At 45.3% G+C, this 27,461-nt stretch overlaps 2 protein-coding genes across 5 annotated transcripts in view; one reads left to right on the forward strand and one right to left on the reverse strand.

The window, feature by feature from the left end:
• Window positions 1-27,461, forward strand: part of LOC141178597 (uncharacterized) — a 164,686-nt gene that overhangs the window by 88,041 nt on the left and 49,184 nt on the right. The gene's annotated exons all lie outside the window — the stretch shown is intronic.
• Window positions 1-27,461, reverse strand: part of LOC141178593 (uncharacterized) — a 328,452-nt gene that overhangs the window by 5,777 nt on the left and 295,214 nt on the right. The window contains exons 1-6 of one of the 3 annotated variants that reach the window (XM_073660474.1): window positions 20,803-20,861; window positions 15,549-15,683; window positions 15,240-15,419; window positions 15,034-15,157; window positions 14,853-14,950; window positions 14,565-14,655 (exon numbers count right to left, since the gene is read on the reverse strand). In XM_073660474.1, the coding sequence (XP_073516575.1) occupies window positions 14,565-14,655; window positions 14,853-14,950; window positions 15,034-15,157; window positions 15,240-15,419; window positions 15,549-15,626 (571 nt within the window). In that variant the 5' untranslated portion in view covers window positions 15,627-15,683; window positions 20,803-20,861. Of the gene's footprint in view, window positions 1-14,564; window positions 14,656-14,852; window positions 14,951-15,033; window positions 15,158-15,239; window positions 15,420-15,548; window positions 15,684-20,802; window positions 20,862-27,461 lie in introns of those variants that run through there. The other 2 variants (XM_073660475.1, XM_073660476.1) reach the window with 2 other exon arrangements.

Raw genomic sequence — 27,461 nt, forward strand, 5'->3', positions numbered from 1 at the left:
TGAGCCTCACGGCTAGGCCTCATGGCTTGCGTATTGAGCCTCACGGCTAGGCCTCATGGCTTGCGTATTGAGCCTCACGGCTAGGCCTCATGGCTTGCGTATTGAGCCTCACGGCTAGGCCTCATGGCTTGCGTATTGAGCCTCACGGCTAGGCCTCATGGCTTGCGTATTGAGCCTCACGGCTAGGCCTCATGGCTTGCGTATTGAGCCTCACGGCTAGGCCTCATGGCTTGCGTATTGAGCCTCACGGCTAGGCCTCATGGCTTGCGTATTGAGCCTCACGGCTAGGCCTCATGGCTTGCGTATTGAGCCTCACGGCTAGGCCTCATGGCTTGCGTATTGAGCCTCACGGCTAGGCCTCATGGCTTGCGTATTGAGCCTCACGGCTAGGCCTCATGGCTTGCGTATTGAGCCTCACGGCTAGGCCTCATGGCTTGCGTATTGAGCCTCACGGCTAGGCCTCATGGCTTGCGTATTGAGCCTCGCGGCTAGGCCTCATGGCTTGCGTATTGAGCCTCGCGGCTAGGCCTCATGGCTTGCGTATTGAGCCTCGCGGCTAGGCCTCATGGCTTGCGTATTGAGCCTCGCGGCTAGGCCTCATGGCTTGCGTATTGAGCCTCGCGGCTAGGCCTCATGGCTTGCGTATTGAGCCTCGCGGCTAGGCCTCATGGCTTGCGTATTGAGCCTCACGGCTAGGCCTCATGGCTTGCGTATTGAGCCTCACGGCTAGGCCTCATGGCTTGCGTATTGAGTCTCACGGCTAGGCCTCATGGCTTGCGTATTGAGCCTCACGGCTAGGCCTCATGGCTTGCGTATTGAGCCTCACGGCTAGGCCTCATGGCTTGCGTATTGAGCCTCACGGCTAGGCCTCATGGCTTGCGTATAGAGCCTCGCGGCTAGGCCTCATGGCTTGCGTATTGAGCCTCACGGCTAGGCCTCATGGCTTGCGTATTGAGCCTCACGGCTAGGCCTCATGGCTTGCGTATTGAGCCTCACGGCTAGGCCTCATGGCTTGCGTATTGAGCCTCACGGCTAGGCCTCATGGCTTGCGTATTGAGCCTCACGGCTAGGCCTCATGGCTTGCGTATTGAGCCTCACGGCTAGGCCTCATGGCTTGCGTATTGAGCCTCAAGGATAGGCCTCATGGCTTGCGTATTGAGCCTCACGGCTAGGCCTCATGGCTTGCGTATTGAGCCTCACAGCTAGGCCTCATGGCTTGCGTATTGAGCCTCACGGCTAGGCCTCATGGCTTGCGTATTGAGCCTCACGGCTAGGCCTCATGGCTTGCGTATTGAGCCTCACAGATAGGCCTCATTGCTTGCATATTGAGCCTCATGGCTTGTGTATTGAGCCTCATGGCTAGACCTCATGGCTTGTGTAATGAGCCTCACAGCTAGGCCTCATGGCTTGTGTAATGAGCCTCATGGCTTGTGTATTGAGCCTCATGGCTTGTGTATTGAGCCTCACAGCTAGGCCTCATGGCTTGCGTATTGAGCTTCACGGCTAGGCCTTGTGGCTTGCTTATTGAGCCTCGTGGCTAGGCCTCATACCAATTCAGGTGTGGGTTTATATCTAATGTTGGCCTGTCTGAAGGTTTTTTCAGACAGCTTCATAGTTGGGAAAAACCTGCCACGTTAGGTCTAGAATTTTCCTCAGCTGTCTGCCTCACGGGGGGGTTGCCCGGCTAGCCAGGCAACTTGGGGCTCGTAGATGAGTTTCACTAAGGTTTCAAAGCTTCACTACCCTTTACTAGCAATATTACTGATATTGGTAAGGAAGGTTTCTGGACGATGCCCTCGGTCTGGGGTGATTCTATTAAATACAGTCCAAAGGATAGCTGCTGAGTAACAGGTCCAGTCAATCCCTCATACTTGGATAGCATATTGAACTAGTCTGTGTTTAACATCTATGTCTCAGTGGCCTTCTTGGTAAAGGTGTGAATGGGGAAACTAAAAGAATAATACCAATTTAAGTCCAGTTGATCTTCACAATCTAAGATCAATAGTAACGTAACATAGGTTGAATAAAGACCTAGGTCCACCAAGTTCAACCCTTTCCTATTTTAGGTGCTGGAATCGCCTTTCTTTCACCCTTAATGAGTGCCCCTGCCCCCCCCCCCCCCCCCCCGCGCTAAGCTTAAAAGAAACCACTATAAGTCCACTTAAAACTCCTACCTGGAGTCTTCGAATGACCTTTTGGACGCTAAGTGATTAAACTCTCTATACCCGATATCCCCGATAGGAAATGGTAGGAGGAGCTGCGAGTTGTACTCACCAGTGGGGGGCTGAAAATACAACATTTGCCCCAATCTACCCTCCTGGTTTAGAGTGATAAGAAACTTGATCGTGCCAAGAGGGCGGCACTATACCGGTCTGACTTCTTAAGGGATGTAAGAGTTGGTTGATAGACCACCAATTGCTTCAATCTACCCTACTGGTATGAAATGGTAAGATGAACTTGATTGTGCCAAGTAAGGCAGCACTATACTGGTCGGCCTTCCTAAGGAAAGTGCAAGCTGGACTCACTTGTATCGATGGTTGATAAACCAAAAATTGCCTCAATCTACCCTCCTGATTCGGAATGGTAAGATAAACTTGATTGTATTGAGTCGGGCAGCACTACCTGTCTGCCCTACTAAGGGAGGTACGAGTTGGACTCGCCGTTATGGGACTGACGAACCAGTAAATATCCCAGTCCATCCTCCTAATGGAGTTGCCCGACAGACGATTATACCGGATCTGGTAAAATCATTTCAAGACCAGTGTATCCTCCCAGTTAGAAGTGCAGATGGAGTAATTGGAAATTAAGTCAATGGAGCCATATTACACTATGTATTCTTGGGATTAAAGTCATAAACTGGTAGACTCAACTAAGTGGCGAGTTGGTTAAATATCCAGTAAGTGCGTTTTTGGAGTGATAAGACGGCAACTCTGCAATAAACCTATAAAAGGAGGAATCAGTGGATGAGTTAAAATGTCCCGTATCCGTGAGACTCCTGTGGTGAAGGAGAAGCATCTTTGCTAGTTAAGACGAATGCCTTCACACTGAGGTAAGACTGTTCTGATTATTACTCAAGCACAGGATGATACGTACTTAAGGTACATGTTTAACGGGAAGGGATGCTACTACCTTAGCTTAAGACCATCTTGAGTTTTGACCAATACCATAAGAGATCTAGATCTCTTTCTGAATGAGTTGCTTCGGAATCAGAGGACATGGTTAGCACTTGGTTTACTTAGTTTCTGTGCTTGAAAACTAAACTATTTTGCATTTGAACTATTTTCATCTAACAATCTCCATGGTTGGATTATAAAGTTGCAGAATTTATGCTATTATAGGAGAATAGCGTAAATACGATCATTCCTGAATAAACGGTGGATTGTGACTTTTCTTTTGAATTAGCTCAGATCTGTGTCTTACCCTTTCTAGTTGTATAGCTCTTGGTACTTGGCTAGATTGTGGTAGCTAGAAACTCCCCAGGATGGAAATCTCGAACTATACGTTTCCGTTCGGCTTAAATACATTTCTTGGGGTGACTTAACGTTACAACCTAAGGGATATAAAGTAATAAATATTTCTGCTGGTTTTGAAACCCCCATTTTGGCAATCTCGAATGCTCTATCTACTCTTGGTAGCATAGAGTTGGGTAGTTTTGAACGATTATGTGATCGTTGACCCTAAAAAAGGTTCTTACAGCCCAGATCCTGGCCTTAAGTGGGGCCTTCAATTGAAAATGCCAACAATATTAAGGTAGAAACCCTAGTCAAAGCCTGGTTAAGGTTACCAGGTTCCCTGAATCGATTAACTTCTGCTTCTATTACACGCCGAGTCTTAGTACCAGTTCTTATACACTTCAGTTGTTGGTTAGTTGATTTAATGAGAACAGAATATCTAATCAAATCTGTGAAAGATATTCAACCATGTATATAAGTGAAGTCTCTAAATATAGACCATTCTCTGAGAGATAAAGAGGAAAGAGTGTTGTAAAAATCCTTTTTACTCTTGTTGGCGCTTTTGGTTTAAGCTCCAAATCGATAGACATTATGTTGATTGTGAATTTTTTAGATATCATTCAATCTTGAAGCACTATCTGTTAAACTAGGATATTCTGGGTATCTTTCTTCAGGTGTAAGATCCTACAGGGGTGCTCCCTCCCTATTGAAGGACTCCGTTGCTATCGTCTCTCGTATGGTGCTGGCATGGGGGGAAGGGAAAAACGATAATTACTTACCGGTAATTTGATTTTCCTGAAACCCATGACAGCACCCTAATTTTCCCTCCATCTGGCTTTTGGTTGATGGTTCTTAGTCTTCTCTTCTCACAATGAAGAATGTGCTTGAGTGAATGTATAAATAAAAATTATGATGAATTGGGTGACTCTTACTTGACTCCTGGAAACCACATTGAAGGAGGAAGAGGGGAGTTGCTTTTTTATTTTGTGCTCAGGGCTTCCTGTCCAGTAATAGGAGCGGATCCTACTCTCTCATATGGTGCTGTCATGGGTTTCAGGAAAATCAAATCACTGGTAAGTAATTATCGTTTATTCATTCTGCAGGCAGTGCTGGTGATGGAAGAGACGTTGGAAGAAGAAGCCCTGGGCGGCGCTGGCTCTGTCCAGCCACTAATAGCCCCAGCCCCCTGAGGAAGCCAGACATGGCGAAACTTGTTGGGGTGGCTATGTATATATTTTCGGTAGCGCTAGGGAACCTGTGTATGTCCTAGTAAATAATGTGATCAACTAATCTATGAACTGCAGACATAGAGGAAAACTATAATAAATATAATGAGCTCATGATATCAGATGTATTCTAATACTATACAGTTTCTAGAGACTTAATATCATAATAAGGGAACAGACAAACTAGTGTAGTTTTAATTTACTTTTTACCAAATTTTAGTAAAGCAGTAATAAAAGATGTTTTTTTATACACCCCTCAACCAGGTTTTTTTTACCCTCTCGGTAATTTGTCAATACGCATATGACAGAAAATACCCAAAAGTGACACCATTCTAAAAACTGCACCCCTCAAGGTGCTCAAAACCACATTCAAGAAGTTTAGTAACCCTCCAGGTGTTTCACAGGAATTAATGGAATGTGGAAGGAAATTTTTAGGCTTCCTCCAAAATTTGTTGTGCATTTTCTCTTGGGCATGCTGATACCCCATGTGGGGGAAAACAACTGTTTGGGCGCATGGCAGGGCTCAGAAGAAAAGGATCGCCATTTGACTTTTAACATGTAAAATTTTCTGGAATAATTAGCGGATGCCATGTCGCGATTGGAGAGCCCCTGATGTGCCTAAACAGTGGAAACACCCCACAAGTGACACCATTTTGGAACCTAGACACCTCAAGGATCTTATCTAGAAGTATGGTGAGCACCTTGAACCTCCATGTTCTTCACAGAAGTTTATAATGTTGAGCCGTGAAAATACAGAAAATCAAATTTTTCCCACAAAAATGTTTTTTTGCCAGAATTTTGCTTCTTCACAAGGGTAAGAAGAAAAATTGCACCACACAATTTCTTGTGCAATTTCTCCTGAGTACGCAGATACCCCATGTGTGGGAGAAACTACTGTTTGGGCGTACGACACGGCTCAGAAAGGAAGGAATGATGTTTCTTTGATGGAATGGTCTGCGGGTGTCATGTTGTGTTTGGAGAGCCCCTGATGTGCCTGAACAGAGGAAAACCTCCACAAGTGAACCCATTTTGGAAACTAGGTCCCTTAAGGAATTTATCTACCATATTATTTGGACTATAAAATGCATTTTTTAACAAGAAAAACTCTTGTTAAAAAGTGTGGGCGTATTATAGTCTGGAGGCAGCTTCCTGTGATGGAGGAGAAAGCCGATACCGCATCCCCCCAATCACAGAAAGAGCTGTTGTCTATTCTTCTGCTCTGCACTGATCTATGTGACCGGTGAAGAGCAGGAGAGGAAGCTTACCGACAGAACAGAGGCTGCAGGAGCTAAGCAGCTGAAGGACCTTCTGCAACAGGAATTCCAAGACCTTTCAGGTCTGCGAGTGTCATGTCGCATTTGGAGAGCCCCTGATTTGCCTAAACAAGTGACCTCTTTTTGGAAACCTGACCCCTCAGGGAACTTATCTAGAAGTGTGGTGAGTACCTTGAAACCACAGGTGCTTCACAGAATTTTACAACGTTGATCTGTGAAAATTAAAAATATATTTTTCCCACAAAAATGTTGTTTTAGCCAGATTTTGTTTCATTTTCACAAGGACAGGATAAAATGGACCCCAAAATTTGTTGTGTGATTTCTCCTGAGTATGCTGATACCCCATATGTGGACGAAAACTACTTTTGAGGTACAGTGCAAAGCTCAGAAGGGAAAAAGTGCCATATTGGAGTTCAGATTTTGCTGGACTGGCTTGAGGGTGCCATATCACATTGGCAGAGCCCCTGAGGTGCAAGAACAATAGAACCTCCCCCATAAGAGACCATATTTTACAAATTAAACCTTTCAATGAATTCATCTAGGGGTGCAGTGATCATATTAACACCACAGGGGGGTCACTGAACTTTATACTATTGGGCAGTGAAGAAAAAATAATAACATTTTTCCCACTAAAATTTTGTTTTAGCCCTAGATTTTACATTTTCACACTGGGAAATGGATAAAAATGGCACCAAAATTAATCTCACAATTTATGCTCAAATTGGAAATACCCCATATGTGGCTGTACAGTACTGCTTAGTCACACAGCGAGACTCGGGAAGGACGGAACACTATTTGCCTCCTAGAGCGCAGGACTCCATATACAAAGCCCCTTAATGCTAGAAGAGCAGAATCCCCCCTCAAGTGACCCCATTTTGGAAAATATACTCCTTTGGGAATTTATCTACAGGTGTAGAGTAGATTTTCACTCCATGGTTTTTTTTCCAGAAACAAGCAGCAGTGGATGTTGCTGAGTGAAAATTGCAAACTACCTTTGTAGTGCCTAGTACGTTGTAGTGATCAGTAAGTTGTAGTGCCTGTACATTGTGCCTAGCTCATGCTTCTGGAGACATGCACCCGTTAATTAGGCCGACTTTCATCGCTACAGAAATGCCAAATATATGGACGCTAACTGTGGTTTGGGCACACCGTGGTGCTCAGAAGGGATGGGAGCATTTGCATTTCGGAGAGCAGAATTTGATAAATTTCTTTTGGGGAGCGAGGAGACATTTTCACTATTTCAGAGCCTCTGTGCTACCAGAAAAGTAGTTAGTCCCTCATTATAAACTTTTGACAGTGAGACAACGTCGAACTAGTAGGAGACGCCCTCTAGTGGACGTGCTCATTATTAATGAATATAGGTGATACCATGGAAAAGATAATATAGTTTCTCTCACCGGTGACAAATTAATAAATTAGAACCAGTGATGAGCGAGTATGTTCTGTTAACCCTTACAGCGAGCATGCTTGGGCGAGCACCGAGTATCTTCAGCGTGCTCGGTGTTATGTTTAAATCACTCCTGTGTGCATGATTTGCAACTGTTTGACAGCTTTAATACATGTGAGAAATGCCTGCTTCTTAAGCATTCCTCACATGTATTAAAGCTGTCAAACATTTGCAAATCATGCACACAGGAGTGAATCAAACATAACTCCGAGCATGCTGAAAATACTAGGTGCTCGCCCGAGCATGCTCGTAAATCTCGAGTAACGAGCATGCTCGCTCATTACTAATTAGAACATGTCAGTAAGAAGATAGATAGCACTCATCTTGAGACCCGTAGAACTATTCCAGCAAGATCTGCATTCAAATAGCTAAGTGGCGTGCCTTCCCTTCTTAACCTGCCATGTGCCCAGATAGTAGTGTACAGCTGTATATTGTGTATTGTCGGATTTGGCTGCGTAATGCGTTCCAACAGCAGGAAGACTGTGTACTGAGTGGGTGGAGTGCGTTACAGAACAGGGGAGTTTGCGTTCCACTGTGGGATGAGGGATGGACGCCGTGCAGGACTATAGGACAAAAGAATAATAAGCCTGGAAATGTGACAGGAGGTGAACAGGTGTAAGTAGAGCAGCCTGTGGGCCGTGGAGGATGATGATCAGTGAATAAAGAATACAAAATTAGTACCATGATAATGAAAGAAAATTAATCTCTCTTAAATGACATGCAAATACTGTATCTCAAAACACATATAAGCAGGGTCGGACTGGGGTGCCTAGGGCCCACCAGGGGAACTGACTCTAGGGGCCCACACTACAGCCCACCATAAACGGTTTTATTACTTGTTATGCTTTTCTATAATGCACTATAGTTACATGATTGGCCGTATGTGGAGCACCAAGCGGCAGGACTTGGTTCGAACAGTCATTCCGTACTGCCAGAGTCTCTTTAATGGTAACTTGTCACCTTGAAAAACGCTTTTTATCTGCAGATATAGGGGTAATCTGCAGGTAAATAGGGTTTAAAGCCTGGTTAGACGGCTTATTGGAAAAGCATTGACGGAGAAAATTACATTTTATTCTCCCTGCCGCCACTCGCTTCCTGTCATAGGATCGGTGCAAGGAGGGAGACTTTACAGTCACCGCGAACTACAAAGTGAGCGTGCTGCAATAACGTCCGGCACCTTGATTGTGACACTTCCATGGAGCCCAACCTCAGGCTGAGCTTCAATGAACGACTAACATGGCAGCAGCACCTGGCAACCAGTGCTGAGCGAGCGTGGTCGGATAAGGTGTGATCCCAGCATGCTCGGGTGTTATCTGAGTATCTTGTAGTGCTCTGCTACTATGCTCGAGTCCCCGGGGTAGCATGTTTTGCGGCGGTAGACAGACGCAACACATGCAGGAATTGCCGGTTTGTTAGGTAATCCCTGCATATGTTGCTTCTGTCTACCGCCGCAAAACATGTTACCGCAGGGACTCGAGCATATTAGCAGAGCACTACAAGATACTCGGACTACACCCGAGCATGCTGGGATCACACCTTATCCAACCACACTCACTCAGCACTAGTTGCCAGGTGCTGCTGCCATGTTAGTCATTCAATGAAGCTCAGCCTGAGGTTGGGCTCCATGGAAGTGTCACAATCAAGGTGCCGGACGTTATTGCAGCACCCTCACTTTGTAGTTCGCGGTGACTGTAATGTCTCTTATCCGACCACGCTCACTCAGCACTACTGGCAACCCATCAGCAACCTGCAACTGCGTCACAGGGGGCTGAAGGGAACAGGTGACTGCATGCACCGGCCATCGTGCTATCTAAATGCCGCTGTCAGTGATTGACAAGGGCACTTAAATACTCAAAACATCAGCAATCAAAGCGAGCTCTGAACACTGCTGTTACAGGCAGACGCCGGCTATGTAACACAGCCGACATCTGCCCGGTATGGAGCAGGCTCAGCTCCTGAACCCGCTCCATACAAGCACATCCCAATGGTGACAGTTATGACAAGGTTAGCAAATTTCACTTGTCTGTTCCTAAATGTGGAAAGACAAATGGAATTCCCTAACACATGTGAAAGAGACCTAATAGATTTAGTAAAGGTGCCTCAAGCATATGAATGTTATTACACACCACAATGCACAGTTACATACACACATCTTACAAAAATACATATTATTACAGATACGCAGACGCGCACAAACACGCAGAAGCGCACAAACACATCAGTACATGAATACATCATCTGAACCACCATCATTTGTAATGTCAGGTCAGCCCCATATATCTTTGTATCGCATAAACCTACAACTCCCAGTATGTAATTAACAATAGAGATACTGGGAGTTATCAGTCATCATCAGACTGCGGACCATACAGGAACCACATTACTGATGAGACACAGGCAGGATCACAAAGGAATACGTTTGCGAGAGATACCGAAGATTACGAGCAAGACTGGGTCTATAGATGGCAAAACAGATAGACCTCAAGAAATTATGCTCCCAGATTTGCCAAATCCACTACAGATTCTTCTACCTCCAGTTCGGACACGGACAGGAGGGACCTTTTTTACCACTTCTGCTCCTTTTTTAGGTCAACGAAAAAGATATTCCCGATGCAGAAGACCAGAAGAGGTGGCCAACACAAGAGGAAACGTGGACTTCATCCGAGTGATCCGCTCCCAGGCACAGCATGGTTGGTGGTAAATATCTCCTCTAGGACTTTGAGCATTGCACAACTTTCTGTACTACAGAAGGGGTTATCTTTTTGTCCCACTAACAAGTACAACACATTAAATATTGATATGCAGTTACAGTGTTTTTATCTCTCACTACGCCTTAGGACACACTTTGCCAATGACACACTAGGCAATACCTTTTCTATTCCCTCTACCCTCTCTGATATTAATACCTCCATCACGGCTGCTAGTCTCGGCCTAAGTCCCAAAAGTTCATACAGACCTCCACATGGCTTATATGCGCTCGAGACTTTCATTGGTTTCATGGATAGTGCCTTTCAGGACTTGCATTCCAAGGTAGACAAAGGGCTTCTTTATTATCAGTCCAATATTTCTGCCCTTAACAGTCAGACCCGCAGAAGCCTTCAGGAAGAGAGCAATCTTATCATCAAACCGGCAGACTAAGGGGGTGCAATAGTAGTGATGTATAAAGGGGATTATCTCCTGGAAGTCAATAGACAACTTAACGATAACTCCACATACCAACAACTACCCCATGACTACCCCATCAAGTCAGGACTGCAATAGCATCTGTGTTGGAACATTTTCTCTCCAGAGGAGTGATTGATAGTAAGGCACGTGATTTTCTCACTAAGCAACATCCCATCACACTTGTCTTTTATGTGCTCCCCAAAATTCACAAAAGCCTTGACCACCCTCACTGTCGTCCTATAGTAACCTCAACAGATTTGCTTCTTTCACCTTTATCAATTTTCTTAGACAAAATATTGACACCTTTGATTAAAAAAAGTCCCTCCTTTTTACTAGATACAGGAGCTTTTCTCAGTTTTATCACTGACCTAAAATGTGTCCCCCCTAAATGCATCTTGGTTTCTTTTGATGTCAACAGCCTCTGTACGGGCATTCCACACTCCGAAGGTATACGTGCTTTACACAGTCTGTTGCTTGAGTCACAGACAGATCCCCTTATCATTGAACTTTGCATTGAACTCCTGATCTTAGTTCTTCACAAAAATGATTTCTTGTTTAAGATACTTACTTCCTGCAGACTAAAGGGACAGCGATGGGCTCTGACATGACCCCCCCTTATGCCAACTCTCATATGGCCACCTTCAAGGCCCAAATATTTTACTCCAATCCATTCTTCCATACTCACTCCATCGCATGGAAAAGTTACATCGATGACATTTTTTGCATATGGGGGGGGGGGGTGTCCACAGGAATCTCTAAATGAGTTCTATGACCTTTTGAACTCCTCCTGGACAGACCTGGGCTTTACCATGACTCACAGTTATCATCAAATCAGTTTCCTGGATACCATGGTCCTCAAGGACCAACAAGGATTACTAACCACTGACATACACAAAACCTACCGATCAAAACGGTCTCTTACACTTTACGAGTAATCACTCTTTACAAATGAAACGGTCAATTCCAAAATCCCAGTTCCAGAGGGTAAATAGGATAGTGAGTAATGATCAATTACACTCACAGACGCTATCGGAGATGAGCCACAAATTTGAGGAAAGGGGTTATCCCCCTGAAATCCTACACCAACATAACACACCTTCAGCTCACACCCATCCTAAAACCATGAACCAGATTCTGTTTGTCCACACTTACCATCCGTTCGCATACATCTTGCACAAAACCATCCTGAGACATTGAAACATTCTACAATCTGCTTATCCCCACATCCCAGAGTTCCAACAACCATTTTTCCATGTTTCAAACAGGCACCCAATCTCAAGGATTCACTAGTTCGTGCCGACGTGGGCCTCACACATACCTGGGTTAAACAACGTTTTTTACAAATTCCTAAGAGGTGGACCTTCCCCTGCTTGCAGTGCCACCAATGCAACAACGTCCTACATGGGAACACCATTTACCATCCCCATACTGGTAAACAATACCCGGTCAAAGGGTATTTTACCTGTTACATCAACTTCATATTATACTTCATTAAATTCCCTTGTGGTCTGGCATACATTGGTGAAACAACACAACCACAAGCATAAGTCCACAATTAGATGTAAGAATCTACTACTACTCTTGCTACAACATTTTGTTACATTAGGCCATAACATATCTCAACTCAAGTTCCAGGTCATTCACCAGGTGCTTTCCCCTAGACGCGGAGGTGACCGTGCACGCCTACTGAAGATAAGGGAGGCCTTTTAGATCCATGAACTTCAAACCCTTACCCCCAGGGGGCTCAATAGGGATTATGTTTAATTGTCATTCCTGTGATAATTTTAGAGAGAACTGCATAAGTTGTACCACATTGTTGTCAGCCTTGAGTTTTTCACTGTTGGGAGTGTACATATATGTGTTTTGAGATACAGTATTTGCATGTCATTTTAGAGATTAATTTTCTTTCATTATCATGGTATTTATTTTGTATTCTTTATGTTGCAGAACGGCTTCTCCTTATTTTAATCACTGATCATCCTCCTCCACGGCCCACAGGCTGATCCACTTACACCTGTTCACCTCCTGTCATATTTCCAGGCTTATTATTCTTTTGTCCTATAGTCCTGCACGGCGTCCATCCCTCATCACACAGTAAAACGCAAACTCCCCTGTTCTGTAACGCACTCCACCCATTCAGAACACAATCTTCCTGCTGTTGGAACGCAGGACGCAGCCTCTGACATGCACATCCTGCACCGTGGAACGCACGTTCGCCCTCAGTTTCTCCAGTCACACCTCCTATGCCTTCAGGCAATTGATAGCGGCACTCGACACGGCGTCACTTCCGATGACGTCACTGCTATCCAGACACCGCCTCCTAACGCTTTAGTCCACTTCCAGGAACGTTACACCAGCGGTTCACCCTGATTGGTCTCCTGGGACATTAGTTCCCGCCACATATACTAGGCTTTCTCCTCCCTTAACATGGCGACCTTAGGAACCAGCGGCGGATACCATGTTCCACGCCTGTCATACTTCCTGCTCTCACTACTGGGTATGTTTCTACATATATCTGCTGGTACCGATTGGATAATTCCCTATGAGGCTGGTGTTCTTATGGCTGTTTGTCTCCCTAGATCCTGTCTTCCCACTGAGACACTGTGTCCTTCCTGCTTTCACCTTTAACTATATTCCTAGCAGTCTGGTAGGACTTATTATACAACCATTATATGCTCTCTATTGCAATGATTTTGATTTTCAGATGATTATGAATTTCAGAAATACCTTATGACAGTTTGTTTCTAGTACCGTATTTTTCGGACTATAAGACGCACTTTTTTCCTCCAAAATTTTAGAGGAAAGTGGGGGGTGCGTCTTATAGTCCGATATACATAAAATACTGTGGCTGTGGGTGGTGGGGGATGTGGGGGAAGCGACAGTGGCGGAGTAGCGGTGCACAGGAGGCAGCAGCCGCCTGCTGCAGCCTACACTGTGCCCACTACTAAAGAAAATTAATATTCACTGCTCCCCACGCCCATGGCAGTGAATATTAATTTTCCTTAATAACCGGCACACTCTGCCTGCAGCGCAGCTCCTGGTAAGTATGGCACCCTGTATGTATGCCCCCCCTCATCCCGGTATGCATGGCCCCCCTCATCCCTGTATGTATGGTCCCCCTTATCCCGGTATGTATGGTCCCCCTCATCCCGGTATGTATGGTCCCCCTCATCCCGGTATGCATGGCCCCCTTCATCCCTGTATGCATGGCCCCCTTCATTCCTGTATGTATGGCCCCCCTCATTCCTGTATGTATGGCCCCCCTCATCCCTGTATGTATGCCCCCCTTCATCCCTGTATGTATGGCCCCCTTCATCCCTGTATGCATAGCCCCCCTTATCCTTGTATGCATGGCCCCCTTCATCCCTGTATATATGGCCCCCTCATCCAGGTATGCTTGGCATCCCCTGATCCCCTTCAAGTTGCACAGAAAAAAAATAAACTTTCATACTCACCTTCTCTCTCCTCCAGTGCTGTGTCCAGCTCTGTGCCGGAATAGTCACTGCTCCTCACGCTGGGACTCTGTGCGTGGGGAGCAGTGAGCATTCATTCTCCCTAATAGCGCGCACACTGTAGCCGCAGTGCGGCTCCTGCTGCGCTCGGCTGTCAGCGTCCCCGCTATTAAAGGCCATGAATATTCACCACCACTTAACAGGGCTTCATGACCACATTTTTTGCTTACATTTTTTTTCTATTTTCCTCCTCTAAAACCTAGGTGAGTCTTATAGTCCGAAAAATAAGGTACTTTTTATGCTTTTGTCTGATATATGTAGTTTTTAATTTTTTTGTCTTTATGCTGCAGTACACACTGATGAAGGTCTTGAGGACCAAAACAATTGTACCTGTGTTGGACTGCAATTAAATACATTACAATTATGCCTGTTTGAGTGCCAAGTTTCATTTGCTATTTGAATGGACCCTACTTGTTCACCTATTCCAGCAGTGCTATATTATCTGAGAAGAATCTGTGACTTCTCTGCATTTAGTGGTTACTACTCACCTGGACGGTTATCTGTAGGAATCTCCTCTTTACACCGCTCATCACCCCTTACATATGTCTCTGTAGTATTAATATGGGACAGATCTTCACCCTGAAACAAATATTGTAGAAGTCACAAACAGATGAGAAGTCACATCTATGATCAGCTCTAATCCTGCCATCTCCACCGTTCTCATTACACAAGTATAAAACATATAATACTGGTGGATAAAACAAGACTGAACACAAGACCTTCAAAGCCTTCTACACATCATAGGGGAGATCTCATTACACCTTCTCTCCATCTACCTGATGATTCTGAAGAACATTGAGATCTTCTTGTTTACAGTCCTGTGGAAGAAGAGGACGGGGACATCTCTCTGGTGTTGTCCTCTTACTGGACAGCTCTGGAGGAAACACATACAGGGACTGAATTCATTCATTACATACAGATAATTATAGGCCGTGTGTATTTAGTCCTGTCTATTACCTGGTGATGTGAGGGGCTGGGGAACCTCCATCATGGCGTCCTTGTACAGATCTTTGTGTCCTTCTAAATACTCCCACTCCTCCATGGAGAAATAGACGGCGACATCCTGACACTTTATAGGAACCTGACACATACAACGATACAATCATCCCCCAATCCCTTCATAGTGTTACTGTATAATGTCCCAGCATTCCCAGCAGTGTCACCTCTCCAGTCAGCAGCTCAATCATCTTGTAGGTGAGTTCTAGGATCTTCTGGTCACTGATGTCCTCGTGTATCAGGGGGTGAGGTGGAGGCCACGTGATTGGGCTCAGTGGTCTTCCCCATCCCTCAGACACAGGGGCCTGGCAGCGCTCACTAGAGGTCTTCTTCACTACTGTGTAATCCTGGTTATGGAGAGACACATTAATAAATCTCCCTCCAGACATCTCCAGAGTCCTCACCTCTCCAGTTCTGTCCATCTGTTATTCCCATAGATAAGAATGATGTAATGTGACGTCATCAGATTCTCTCACCTCTCCAGTAAGACGAAAGAGGATCTCTAGGGTGAGGTGTAATATCCTCTCCACCATCTTGTCCCTGTCCAAATCCATGTTTAATGGATGAATCAGAAAAAATTTCTTATTTAAAGGATCCGATATTGTAGAGACCTGAATGAGAAGATGATGAGCCGATGTAAATTCATAAAAATCCTGTGTAATAATACAATTACTGGAGATAATAAGGGGAAACATAGGAGATTTACTATTTTATACTATTTAGTTTTCTTCTTTACATCTAGTAATAAAACCTATATATTTTAGGCCACAGACAACAAGCAGTTTCTTCCTTTGAGTCTGCAGCTGAATACGTTTCTCATAGACTTATTGCTAAGTCTTGTCTTATTTACCGACACTGGAATCGGCATTAGCAAAACTGCAGGAGATATTAATAACACGTGACATGAGGAATAACTACTTCATGATGAGGACGAAATCTTCAACTTCTACGGCTCTAGAAACATATTTGGCCAGAGTCCTGTCACCCACTAGATCACCACCGGCCGTCTATATGAATGTTTCCCGTCTTCCCCGGACTGTAATCTTCTATCCCGTTAGATCTCAGGTCTGATTCACACACAGAAGTTTGAGACATTTATAAAAGCTTGTTTGTAAGAACACCAAGACAGGAGGTATTTGATGCCAAATTCTCCATATACAATGTATTTTTTTTCTCTGGATATGATAGGAGTTTTTTAGCATTTTCATGTACCGTATTGGCGTATAAGACGACTTTTTAACCCCTGAAAATCTTCTCAAAAGTCAGGAGTAGTCTTATACGCCGGGTGTCATCTTATAGGGCGTATACCCTTATACTCCAAAAGCTGTGGGAGGAGGGGGTATATATATATATGATGTGTGGGGTGTGGGGGGAGCGGGGCACAGGAGGCTGCAGCCTACACTGTCCCCGCTGCTAAAGAAAATGAATATTCAGTGCTCCCCATGCTCATGGAGCGTGGGGAGCACTGAATATTCATGCTCTTTAATAGTGGTACACAGTGTAGCCACGCTGCTGGCTCCTGCTGCTGCCGGAATTGCTTGTGCCAGCTGTTAAAGGACATGAATATTCAACCTCTCTCTACGCCCATGGGTGTGGGGAGGGGGTGAATATTCATGCCCTTTAATGAGCGGGCCAGGAGATAGCCGGCAGCAGCAGGTGCCGCAGCGCGGCTCTGCTGTGTGCCGGCTATGAAGGAGAGTGAAGTCACTGCTCCCCACGCACACAGTCCTGGCATGGGGAGCAGTGACTTCCGGCAGCTGAGCTCTCCTTGTGAGCCGCGAATGGTAGTGACGTCATGCGCGGCTCACATGGAGAGATCAGTGCAGGCAGACAGGATGCAGCTCTGGAGGAGAGAGAAGAAAGGTGAGTAGGAGTGTTTATTTTTTTTTTATGTGCAGCATGATGGGGATTAGGGGGACCATGCATACCAGGACAGGGATGAGGGGTGCCATGCATACCGGGACAGGGATGAGGGGTGCCATGCATACCGGGACAGGGATGAGGGGTGCCATGCATACCGGGACAGGGATGAGGGGTGCCATGCATACCGGGACAGGGATGAGGGGTGCCATGCATACCGTGACAGGGATGAGGGGTGCCATGCATACCGGGACAGGGATGAGGGGTGCCATGCATACCGGGACAGGGATGAGGGGTGCCTTGCATAGAGGGACAGGGATGAGGGGTGCCATGCATACCAGGATGGACGGGTTCCAGGCATACCAGGATGGAGGGATGCACGTATAAAAGGAAGGGGGGGGGCATATATACCAGGATGGGGCATATTGTCAGAATTGGGGGACATTACCCCTATACTAGTGTCAGCAGAAGACCCACTCCCCCTTAAAAGTACATCGTGAACATATTTTTTGCTTACATTTTTTTCTATTTTCCTCCTCTAAAACCTAAGTGAGTCTTATGGTCCAGTGCGTCTTATAGTCCGAAAAATAAGGTATTTATGGTAATTTATAAGCCCTCCCTGTCTCCAAGACTATCAGGGCAGTAGCACATCCCTCTGGACCGCCGTTGTATCCTATTACTGGTACCTCCTTCTCCGCCTCTCTGATCTCGCTCCTGAGGACTGCAGTGATGAGGTGAGGGGGCGCCTCACCGGGAAAGTTTAAGTGAAGCAAGCTGCAGGCATCCCCCTCATCTTGTTACTGTAGTCCTCAGGAGCAAGATCAGAGAGGCAGAGAAGGAGGTACCAGTAATGATACAAGGGCCAGAGGGATGCACTACCGCTCTGATAGTCTTGGAGACAGGGAGGGCTGGGCAGGCAGGGAGAGCTGACCAATCCAAGCAGGATTTGTATACAACAACCAGCCAATCGTCAGTAAGGTTCATCACTTTAAAATTACCATATTGAAATCAAATAGATTTTTTTTTAATTTTTACCGTATTTGCGTTAGAAGAGGGGTAGTCTTATACGGCGAGTATATCCCAAACTCTATATTTTAACTGGAAAAGTTGGGGGTCGTCTTATACTCCGGCAAATACGGTAGGTTTCCATATATTACATGAAAAACACCCCCAAAAAATACAATTGGGGATGGAGGTAGTGTGCGGACATTATACAGTGTGTGGGTGGATGGCGGTACTAGAGGGAACAGTATACTGTGTGTGGGGACCATGAAAGGGGCACTGTACTATGGGAGCAATACATGATTCCTTCACAAAATCACTATAAATATAACATTTTTAAAACAACCCCATAATTTGTGAATCTTCAGGGTAAATCGCTTTCTAACCATTTGATTAGAGCTGATACTATTACGCTAAAGTGTCTAAACAGACTTTCTTTCAAATCCATAAAGGGGCACTTTTACGTGTTTGTCATTCCAGAACTGTGTGAGGATTATTAGAGGTGATAGTTTTCCCACCAATTAGAAGGGACACCTGTGGATATTGGTGGTTTTTACTGGCTATATTTCTGGTGTGAATTACTCGGTAAAGTGCCCTTGTGTTAAAGGGGTTGTCCACTACTTTATATGATCCCTCAATGTATTCCCCCAGGGCCCATAAGTGTTTCTCTAAATACTCTGTGGTGCCTTTTCTGCCTGTGAGCGGCGCTATCACTGGCCGCTCACAGGCATCACGTGACCTCCCGGTTCAGCCGGCTCTGACATCTGATGTCACGTCATGTTCCAGCTGCAGCAGGGGGTACTCACTTCTGAGTTCCACGGTGGATGCTGGGCTGTGGGTGGGGTTACCCTGCGCATCACACCCGGTATCCACCGCGCACTCTCCCTCTCCTCATTCACTGGGAAAGCACGCGGTGGATCCTGGGTGTGATGCACGGGGTAACCCCGCCCACAGCCCAGCATCCACTGCAGGGAGCGCGTCACTGATGTCACGCCTCACTTGACGTGACATCAGTGACGGGTCACGTGATGCCGCTGAGCGGCCAGCGATAGCGCCGCTCAGAGGCAGAAAAGGCACAGCAAGGTATTTTCAAAAACATTTCTGGGCCCCGGGGGGGGATACGTTGGGGGGGTTCATATAAAGTAGTGAACAACTTCTTTAAAGTGGACATTGGACAAACACCACGATCAATTACAATCAGACTGAAGGAACATCGCTCCTCTATTCGGCTCTAATGAGTCTAGGATGAAATCCACTGCGGCCGCTGCAAAAAAAAGAATGAAGAAGAGAAGAAGTTTGGTGAGACCACCGTGGCCAGACATTTCTCAGAGTTGGTGATAAAAGTTCTGAACTCCGACTGTCGGTGTTAGAAGAGACGACCGCAGCGGATTCACAATCACAACGCAGTAAACTTCTACAGAGACGTGTTCTGGATTTACTCCCTGGAATCACTTTCTCCCAAAGTGTTAAATGACGTCTGTAACTTCAATGTCTTTCTATGAAGCTTCTTCTCTGAACTTTATTCTTCTGTTGTCTGTCGGGGAGTTGTTTTCTAAAAAAATATTTTTGTGTGTTTTTTTTTCTTTTAGTTTACTGGGTTTGTAATGGGGGTGTCTGATAGACGCTTCTCCAATACTAACTGTTAGGATTGATAACAGCTGACAATACACAGCTGCTGTAAACCCCAAAAATATTACCTTGGTTGCCAACATACCAGGGCAATTGGGAAGAGGCAGGCAAAGTGCCAAAATTTGTCGCATCAAATTGGATTTTCCAATTCTGGGGCTGCTGCAGACTGGTATTTTTAGGCTGGAAGGGGCCAATATCCATGGACCTTCCCAGCTGGATAATATCAGCCCCAAGCTGTTTTCTTTACCTTAGCTGGTTATCAAAAATAGGGAGGGGGACTCCACATCATTTTTTTAAATTCATTATTTATTTAATAGGTTTAAAAAAGGTGAAATACATCCTTTACTGCCAGATGGAAGGAACTAAAGGGTGCAACTTTATAATATTTAGGGGGAGGGAGAGGACATTAATCTAAGCACTCCCTCCTATAACAACTCTCCTTGAACTACCATACTTTCTGAGGACAGTGGGCCGAGCATCGCATTGCAGGGTCTTCTGTAAGACCCAAGAACTAGTGATCAGCGAATGGTCTTTAGATAAGGGGTTAACCGAGCACGCCCGAGCATAACTGAGTGTCATCGGAGTGCTCGTATATCATGTTCGAGTCCCTGTGTCTGCATGATTTGCGGATGTTAGACAGCCTCAACACATGCAGGGATTGCCTGTTTGTTAGGGAATCCTCACATGTTAAAGCTGTTTAACAGCCGCAAATCATGCAAACGCAGGGATGCGAACATGATATACGAGCGCTCCTATGATACTCAGTTATGCTCGAGCGTGCTCGGTTAACCCCTTATCGGAGCACGTTCCCTCATCACTACCGATAACAAGATACGGCCGGCCAATCGCAGTAATGCCAGTAGAAAACATGGCTACAGCACTACAGTGTATGGCAGGCAATGCCCAAATGTACATTGTCTGAATAACAGACACAAGACATACGGGGCGCGGTCTAGAACTCCCCCGATACTCGATCCAGTAATGGAGAGAAATCACCAGTATCTACATTACTGTGCTGGCGCTAGGAGAGGAATAATGGCGTTGTGTGAGGACTTTTCTGGGCTTCTGTCCTTCATCCTGCAGTCGTCTGAATGGATCTAATGTGGACGGGAACCAGCTAAGCCGCATTCTGTCCACAGCTGTTACCTCACTGTTCACACCACACAGAGACCCCAAAAGAGTCTCGGTGCTGAAGTGGTTAATGCCCCCTGCGCCCAGTAATGGGGGATCTCCACATACCTCCACCTGCAGAGCCGCCACCACATATATGGCAGTTCTGTGCGCACAGGACCTGTGATGAGGTCACAGGAAGGGAGGAGTCAGGAGTCACATGATCAGGGGCCTCAGTGGATGCAGGACTCTGCTGTGCTGGTTGTCATGGTGCTGGATGAGCTGAAGTTTATGTGTCGGGTCAGGAGGGGTTTACAGTGTGGATGTAGCAGAGCCGCGTGTGTACGAGGTGTACGGAGCGGAGGCGCGTGTGTACGAGGTGTACGGAGCAGAGCTGAGTGTGTACGAGGTGTACGGAGCAGAGCCGCGTGTGTACGAGGTGTACGAAGCGGAGCCGCGTGTGTACGAGGTGTACGGAGCGGAGCCGCGTGTGTACGAGGTGTACGGAGCGGAGCCACGCGTGTACGAGGTGTACGGAGCGGAGCCGCGCGTGTACGAGGTGTACGGAGCAGAGCCGTGTGTGTACGAGGTGTACGGAGCAGAGCCGCGTGTGTACGAGGTGTACAGAGCAGAGCCGCGTGTGTACGAGGTGTACGGAGCGGAGCCGCGCGTGTACGAGGTGTACGGAGCAGAGCCGCGCGTGTACGAGGTGTACGGAGCAGAGCCGCGCGTGTACGAGGTGTACGGAGCAGAGCCGCGCGTGTACGAGGTGTACGGAGCAGAGCCGCGCGTGTACGAGGTGTACGGAGCAGAGCCGCGCGTGTACGAGGTGTACGGAGCAGAGCCGCGTGTGTACGAGGTGTACAGAGCAGAGCCGTGTGTGTACGAGGTGTACGGAGCAGAGCCGTGTGTGTACGAGGTGTACGGAGCGGAGCCTCTCGTGTACGAGGTGTACGGAGCAGAGCCGCACGTGTACGAGGTGTACGGAGCGGAGCCGCGTTTGTACGAGGTGTACAGAGCGGAGCCATGTGTGTACAGAGCCATGTGTGTACGAGGTGTGCGGAGCTGTGTGTGTATGAGGTGTACGGAGCGGAGCCGTGTGTGTATGAGGTGTACACAGCGGAGCCATGTGTGTATGGAGCCGCGTGTGTACGGAGCCGGGTATGTACGCTGTATACAGCTCTATACTCCCAGGTTCGGACGGAGACACCGCGGCTCTTTATCAGACTGTAGAAGAACTGACTCTGGACACTCGGTAAAACTGCGCTCGGACGTCTCTTGTTTCTCGCACAGATATTGATAACATAAGATGGAGTCAGACGAACCCTCCTACAAAACCTGATAACAAAGTCATTACTACAGGACTGGATGAGAAAGGGATTTATTCTACAAGAAACGCTGTGGCCACAAATGAGAGAATCCGGGCCCCGTGGCTGGATACTCCGGGCCCCCAGCGTGTTAGGACCAGACGGAGTCTTTGTCCCTGGAGCTTCTCTGCTCGGTATAATGAGACTCTGATCTTGTTCTTATAAAGAGGGTTGGAGTAAAATAGAAGCTGCCTGAATATGAGGACCTTGTCTGATCTCTATGTCCTTGTGTACAGAGCTATGGAGATAGCGCTATTCTCTGTATAATAGATGTGATGTCGCTGGAGCCCTAATATTTATGTACAGGGGTCTCTGTAGTACAGTGTCCATTTTAGGATATGATCAGATATCAAAAATCAGAATGATGTCAGTTTGAGGTTAAATACCATGACTGACAAGTGATCCTGACAAGTGATTCTGAAAAGTGATTTTGACAAGTGACTTTTACAACTGTAATAATAATGAAACTCATTGGGACTTATGCACAGACTGCAAGCAAGCCAAATTCAAATGATGTTTGATTTTGATGTGTGAGTCTGATGTGTGACTTTCTTCAAACTTCAGAATGAGAATCACAATGACTTTTAGTCACCCTGAGTATTTTCATGGTGAATCTCATAAGACAAGAAAAGCAGCTAGTTCCTATCACTTTCCTGGATAGCTCAATGGTAAGGCATCAGCCTCTGAAACTAAAGTGTCATTGTTCAAATCCCATTAGGAATATTACTATTTTTAAATTATGCCTGTTTAGCACACAAACTACAGGGGTGTTTTACTTTTAATATCTGACATTTTGATTGTCATCCTGACGTGTTAAGAGTTTCAGACAAGCTGTCTATTTGCATGGTAAATTACATAGCCAAACTAAATTGGGAGGCACTAATTTACTACATATCTATTTCCAAGTGACTGAACATTTACATAATTTCTTAAAGGGGTCTAATGATAACATTTCTTTATTGTCAATTTTTCTTTCCATCCACCCGAGAACTGGCTGCAAACTCCCAATTTACTTTTGCTATGTAATTATTATTATTTATCACTACCTAAATAATCAAATAATGAACCTACAGTGTAATGGTAAGGCATATGTGTCACATAGTTTTGGTTTGAAAGGATAATAATAATAGTCATAGTAATAATAATAATACATTATTAGTAATAATAATAAAAAGTTGAGTGTCCCTACTGGGACTTGAACCACCCAAAAGCATATTTTTCCCAGTCAACACACTTACCAGTGAGCTATACACTTATTAAAGAGAATTAAGCATTGTACTTGGGTATGTTATTTCAAGTGTAATCAGGACTTTCACACAATCATTGTCCAAACCAAATTCAAATGATGAATGAGTTTGATACCTGACTTTCATCACACATCAAAATCAGAAGGACTTCCAGACACCATGAATATTTGCATAGTAAATATCATAAACCAAGAAAAAACATCTGGCAGCATCATTTGAGCTTATGGCAGAATGGTAACTCTCTAGCCTCACAGAGTGGGCGTTCTGAGTTTACATCGCAGGTGCAGAAAAAATAAACTATTGCTTTTTAAATGATGTTGGCGAGCACACAAACTTCACTGATGCTTGGCTTTGATTTCTGACTTTTCTCACACATCAGAATAAGAATCACAATTACTTTTAGACCCCCTGAGTATTATCATGGTTAATCTCATAAGCCAAGAAAAACCTGTAGGGACACTGAACTTTTTATTATTAATTATTATTATTACTACTATTATTATTATTACTATTATTATTATCCTTTCAAACCAAAACTATGTGACACAGATTCCTTACCATTAAACTATAGGTTCATTATTTGATTATTTAGGTAGTGATATATAATAATAATTACATAGCAAAAGTAAATTGGGAGTTTGCAGACAGTTCTTGGGTGGATGGAAAGAAAAATTGACAATAAACAAATTTTATCATTAGACCCATTTAAGAAATTATGCAAATGTACAGTCACTTGGAAATAGATATGTAGTAAATTAGTGCCTCCCAATTTACTTTGGCTATGTAATTTACCATGCAAATAGACAGCGTGTCTGAAACTCTTAACACGTCAGGATGACAATCAAAATGTCCCATATTAAAAGTAAAACACCCCTGTAGTTTGTGTGCTAAACAGGCATAATTTAAAAAAAAAAAAAATAATATATCTATTGGGATTTGAACTGTGACACTGTAGCTTCAGAGGCTGACGCCTTACCATTGAGGTATCCAGTCAAGTGATAGTAACCAGAAGCTTTTTTGTCTTATGAGATCAACCATGAAAATACTCCAGGTGACTAAAAGTCATTGTGATTCTGATGTTTGAAGAAAGTCACACATCAGACTCTCACATCAAAATCAAACATCATTTGAATTTGGCTTGCTTGCAGTCTGCGCATAAGTCCCAATGAGTTTCAATGAGGTTTGCACTGAAACTTATATATCTAAATATAACTCTTAGGTTTCTTCAATTGAGTTAATACCTCTGTGGTTAGCGCACTGGTTTCTGGACACAGAATTTTGGGTTCAAGTCCCATCAGCGAACAGTGACTATTTTTATTATTACAGTTGTAAAAGTCCCTTAAAATCACTTGTCAGACAGGGTATTTAGCCTCAAACTGACATCGTTCTGCTATCTGATCATGTCCTAAAATGGACACTGTACATGTGTGTGATGTCGCTCCTCTCCTCCCTTTCTGAGTGTTTGTAACAGGATAAGAGAAGATGAAATTTAGGATCACAGTGTGGAGCCATTTTGTTGGTGACTGCCAGTGATACTGACAAGTACAGTGTCACCGAGGACTGCCGGCAGCGCCAACTCTGTTAGTGCTGCTCTCTGTATCATAAGCTGGGGTTAGATACTGTCATGGTAGCCCTTCCAAGAATTTGGATTGAGATAATTATCTCCAAATATGCCATTTTTGGTTCAAATTAAATAAATAAATATGATGCATCGGAGGAATAAAATAACACACAGCCAGTGTCTGAGTGTTCAATTCCTGTCTGCCCTCAGAACCCAAGCAACAAGTATTTTATTACACCCCCAGAAGAAAGGGGTGGCTAAAATTACCTAAGAAAGAAACTATGTTAATTAGAAATAACAGTCCTTGAAAGCAGCTCTGTCCAATTTACTATACTTTAAAAAACAAAGAAGGAAAGCTTAACACGAAGACAGCTCTATATTTCATACAATGCCGTGTTATCGCTTTTATGAGTAACACTTATAAGCGTAATATTAAAATATTAAATTATCAAAAATATATACAGTATTTTTCGGACCATAAGACACACTTTTTTCCCCCAATATTTGGGAGGAAAATTGGGGGTGCGTCTTATGGTCCGAACGTTACCTACGGTGGTGGTGAAGTGGGATTGCAGGGCCCTCCAGGATCGCGGTGGTGGTAGCGGCGTCAGCGGCAGCAGAGGTGAGGCAGAGCAGCTGGGGCCGGGACCGGGACCTGTGCCCGGCCGGTACTGGGGCTGGGGCAGGTGTCGGGCTGTGAGCGGCGTCGGGTGGCGAGGCAGTGCGGCCTGCTCAGGTTTCCAGTGTGCGCAGCCATCTTCTTAGAGCTGTGATCTACAGGAAAATGGCCGCCCGAGCCGGCGCATGTGCAGACCGTAGCTCCGATGGCCATTTTCCTGTAGATCACAGCTCTAGGAAGATGGCCGCGCACACCGGAAACCTGCGCAGTCCGCACTGATTCGCCGCTCACTGCCGGCACCTGCCGCAGCCCGAGGTCCCGGCCTCAGCACGGTACAGGCCCCAGTCCAAGGCCCCGGGCTCAGTCCACTACAGGCCCCAGCCCGAGGCCCCGGCCTCAGCCCCAGCCAGAGGCCTCAGCCCCATATAGAGGCCTCAGCCCAAGCCAGAGGCCTCAGCCCTAGCCAGAGGCCTCAGCCCCAGCCACAGGCCTGAGCACAGGAATCGGCCAGGCACAGGCCCCAGCCTGGCACAGGCTCCACAGCATCTGACCTCTTCTGCTGCAGCCGCCGACTTCCTGAGGGACCCTGCCTCCTGTGACCCTCGCTTCACTGCCCCCAAGTAAGATACCATACCTATTCAGACTATAAGATGGACCCCCATCTTATAAAAAATATTTTTTTCTATTTTCCACCCCAAAATATAAGGGTGCGTCTTATAGTCCGAAAAATACGGTAGGTAGATTTAATTGTCTAAAATAATAATCAAATCAAAGTATAAATATTTACCATAACAATACGGAGTGTTACACACAGTGGGATTATTCACAGCACATGATACACTACACATATCTAGATATAGGACTCAGTGTAGTGTATCACATGATGGGATGAGATACACCGGTCCGGGGCATATTGCACACAATGACGGGATTAAATACACGGGTCTGGGGAGTATCGCACATTTTGTTGGTGACCGACAGCGATACTGACAAGTACAGTGTCACTGAGGACAGCCGGCAGAGCTGATCCTGATAGATGGTGCTGCTTGCTGTATCATAAATATAGATATGTGGACTGTATCACATGCGCGATTAGATACGCTTAGAGTAACACATGCTGCTATTAGATACAGGACTAAGTGTAGTCCTGTATAGGATTAGATATTGAGCTCAGCAGAGTGTATCACACAGGATGGGATTAGATACAGTTTCTAATGTATGGAGCAGGATCACACCTTACACCACTGCTCCTATAGAAGTGGACGGAGTGGGGTCACACATTACATAACTGCTTCCATAGAAGTGGACAGAGAGGGGTCACTATTGAGGGGTTTGTACTATTCTAGGGGTACAACAACAGTTTCATGTACCTTACCATCCACAGTCTGCTGGTATTGTGGAAAGGATGAATAGGACAATAAAATCCGGAATTGCCAAAATGTTATTGGACAAAGGTAATACTTGGGTGGATGCAGTACCTTTTGTACTGTTGAGTGTTAGCGGAACAACTTCCTCCACAACTCAGTTACTCCTTTTGAACTAATGACAGGAAGAAAAATGCCATTGATTTTCCCACATGAACCATTTTTGTCCACACCTCAAAAAGATGCTGTTGCAAGGTCCAAATGGTTGCAATTGATGCAGGAAAACTTGAAAACCATTCTTCCACATCCTGCATCAAGAATGCAGAGGATGGAGCCACCATATGAATCCAAATTAAAATAGGGGCTCTGGTCATGATTAAAACTTTCACGAAGAATGGACCTTGGGAAAGAAACTGGGAAGGTCCCTTTGAAATAATCGACACCATGGGATGAGTTATGATCCTAGTGCAACCAGCATCCAACGTGGTTAAAAATACCCGCAGACAACAAAAATTGTGGGAACATGTTGATCAATGCAAATTGTATATTGCAAAATAATGATACTGCATTTCTTTTAGGAAGAAATGGATTCCAATAAGAGCTGGAATACGGAATACCATGTCCTTGATG

This window comes from Phyllobates terribilis, unplaced genomic scaffold (genome assembly GCF_046119375.1).
Source record: "Phyllobates terribilis strain yellow unplaced genomic scaffold, ASM4611937v1 Scaffold_29__1_contigs__length_15306474, whole genome shotgun sequence".
Classification (NCBI taxonomy): Eukaryota; Metazoa; Chordata; class Amphibia; order Anura; family Dendrobatidae; genus Phyllobates; species Phyllobates terribilis.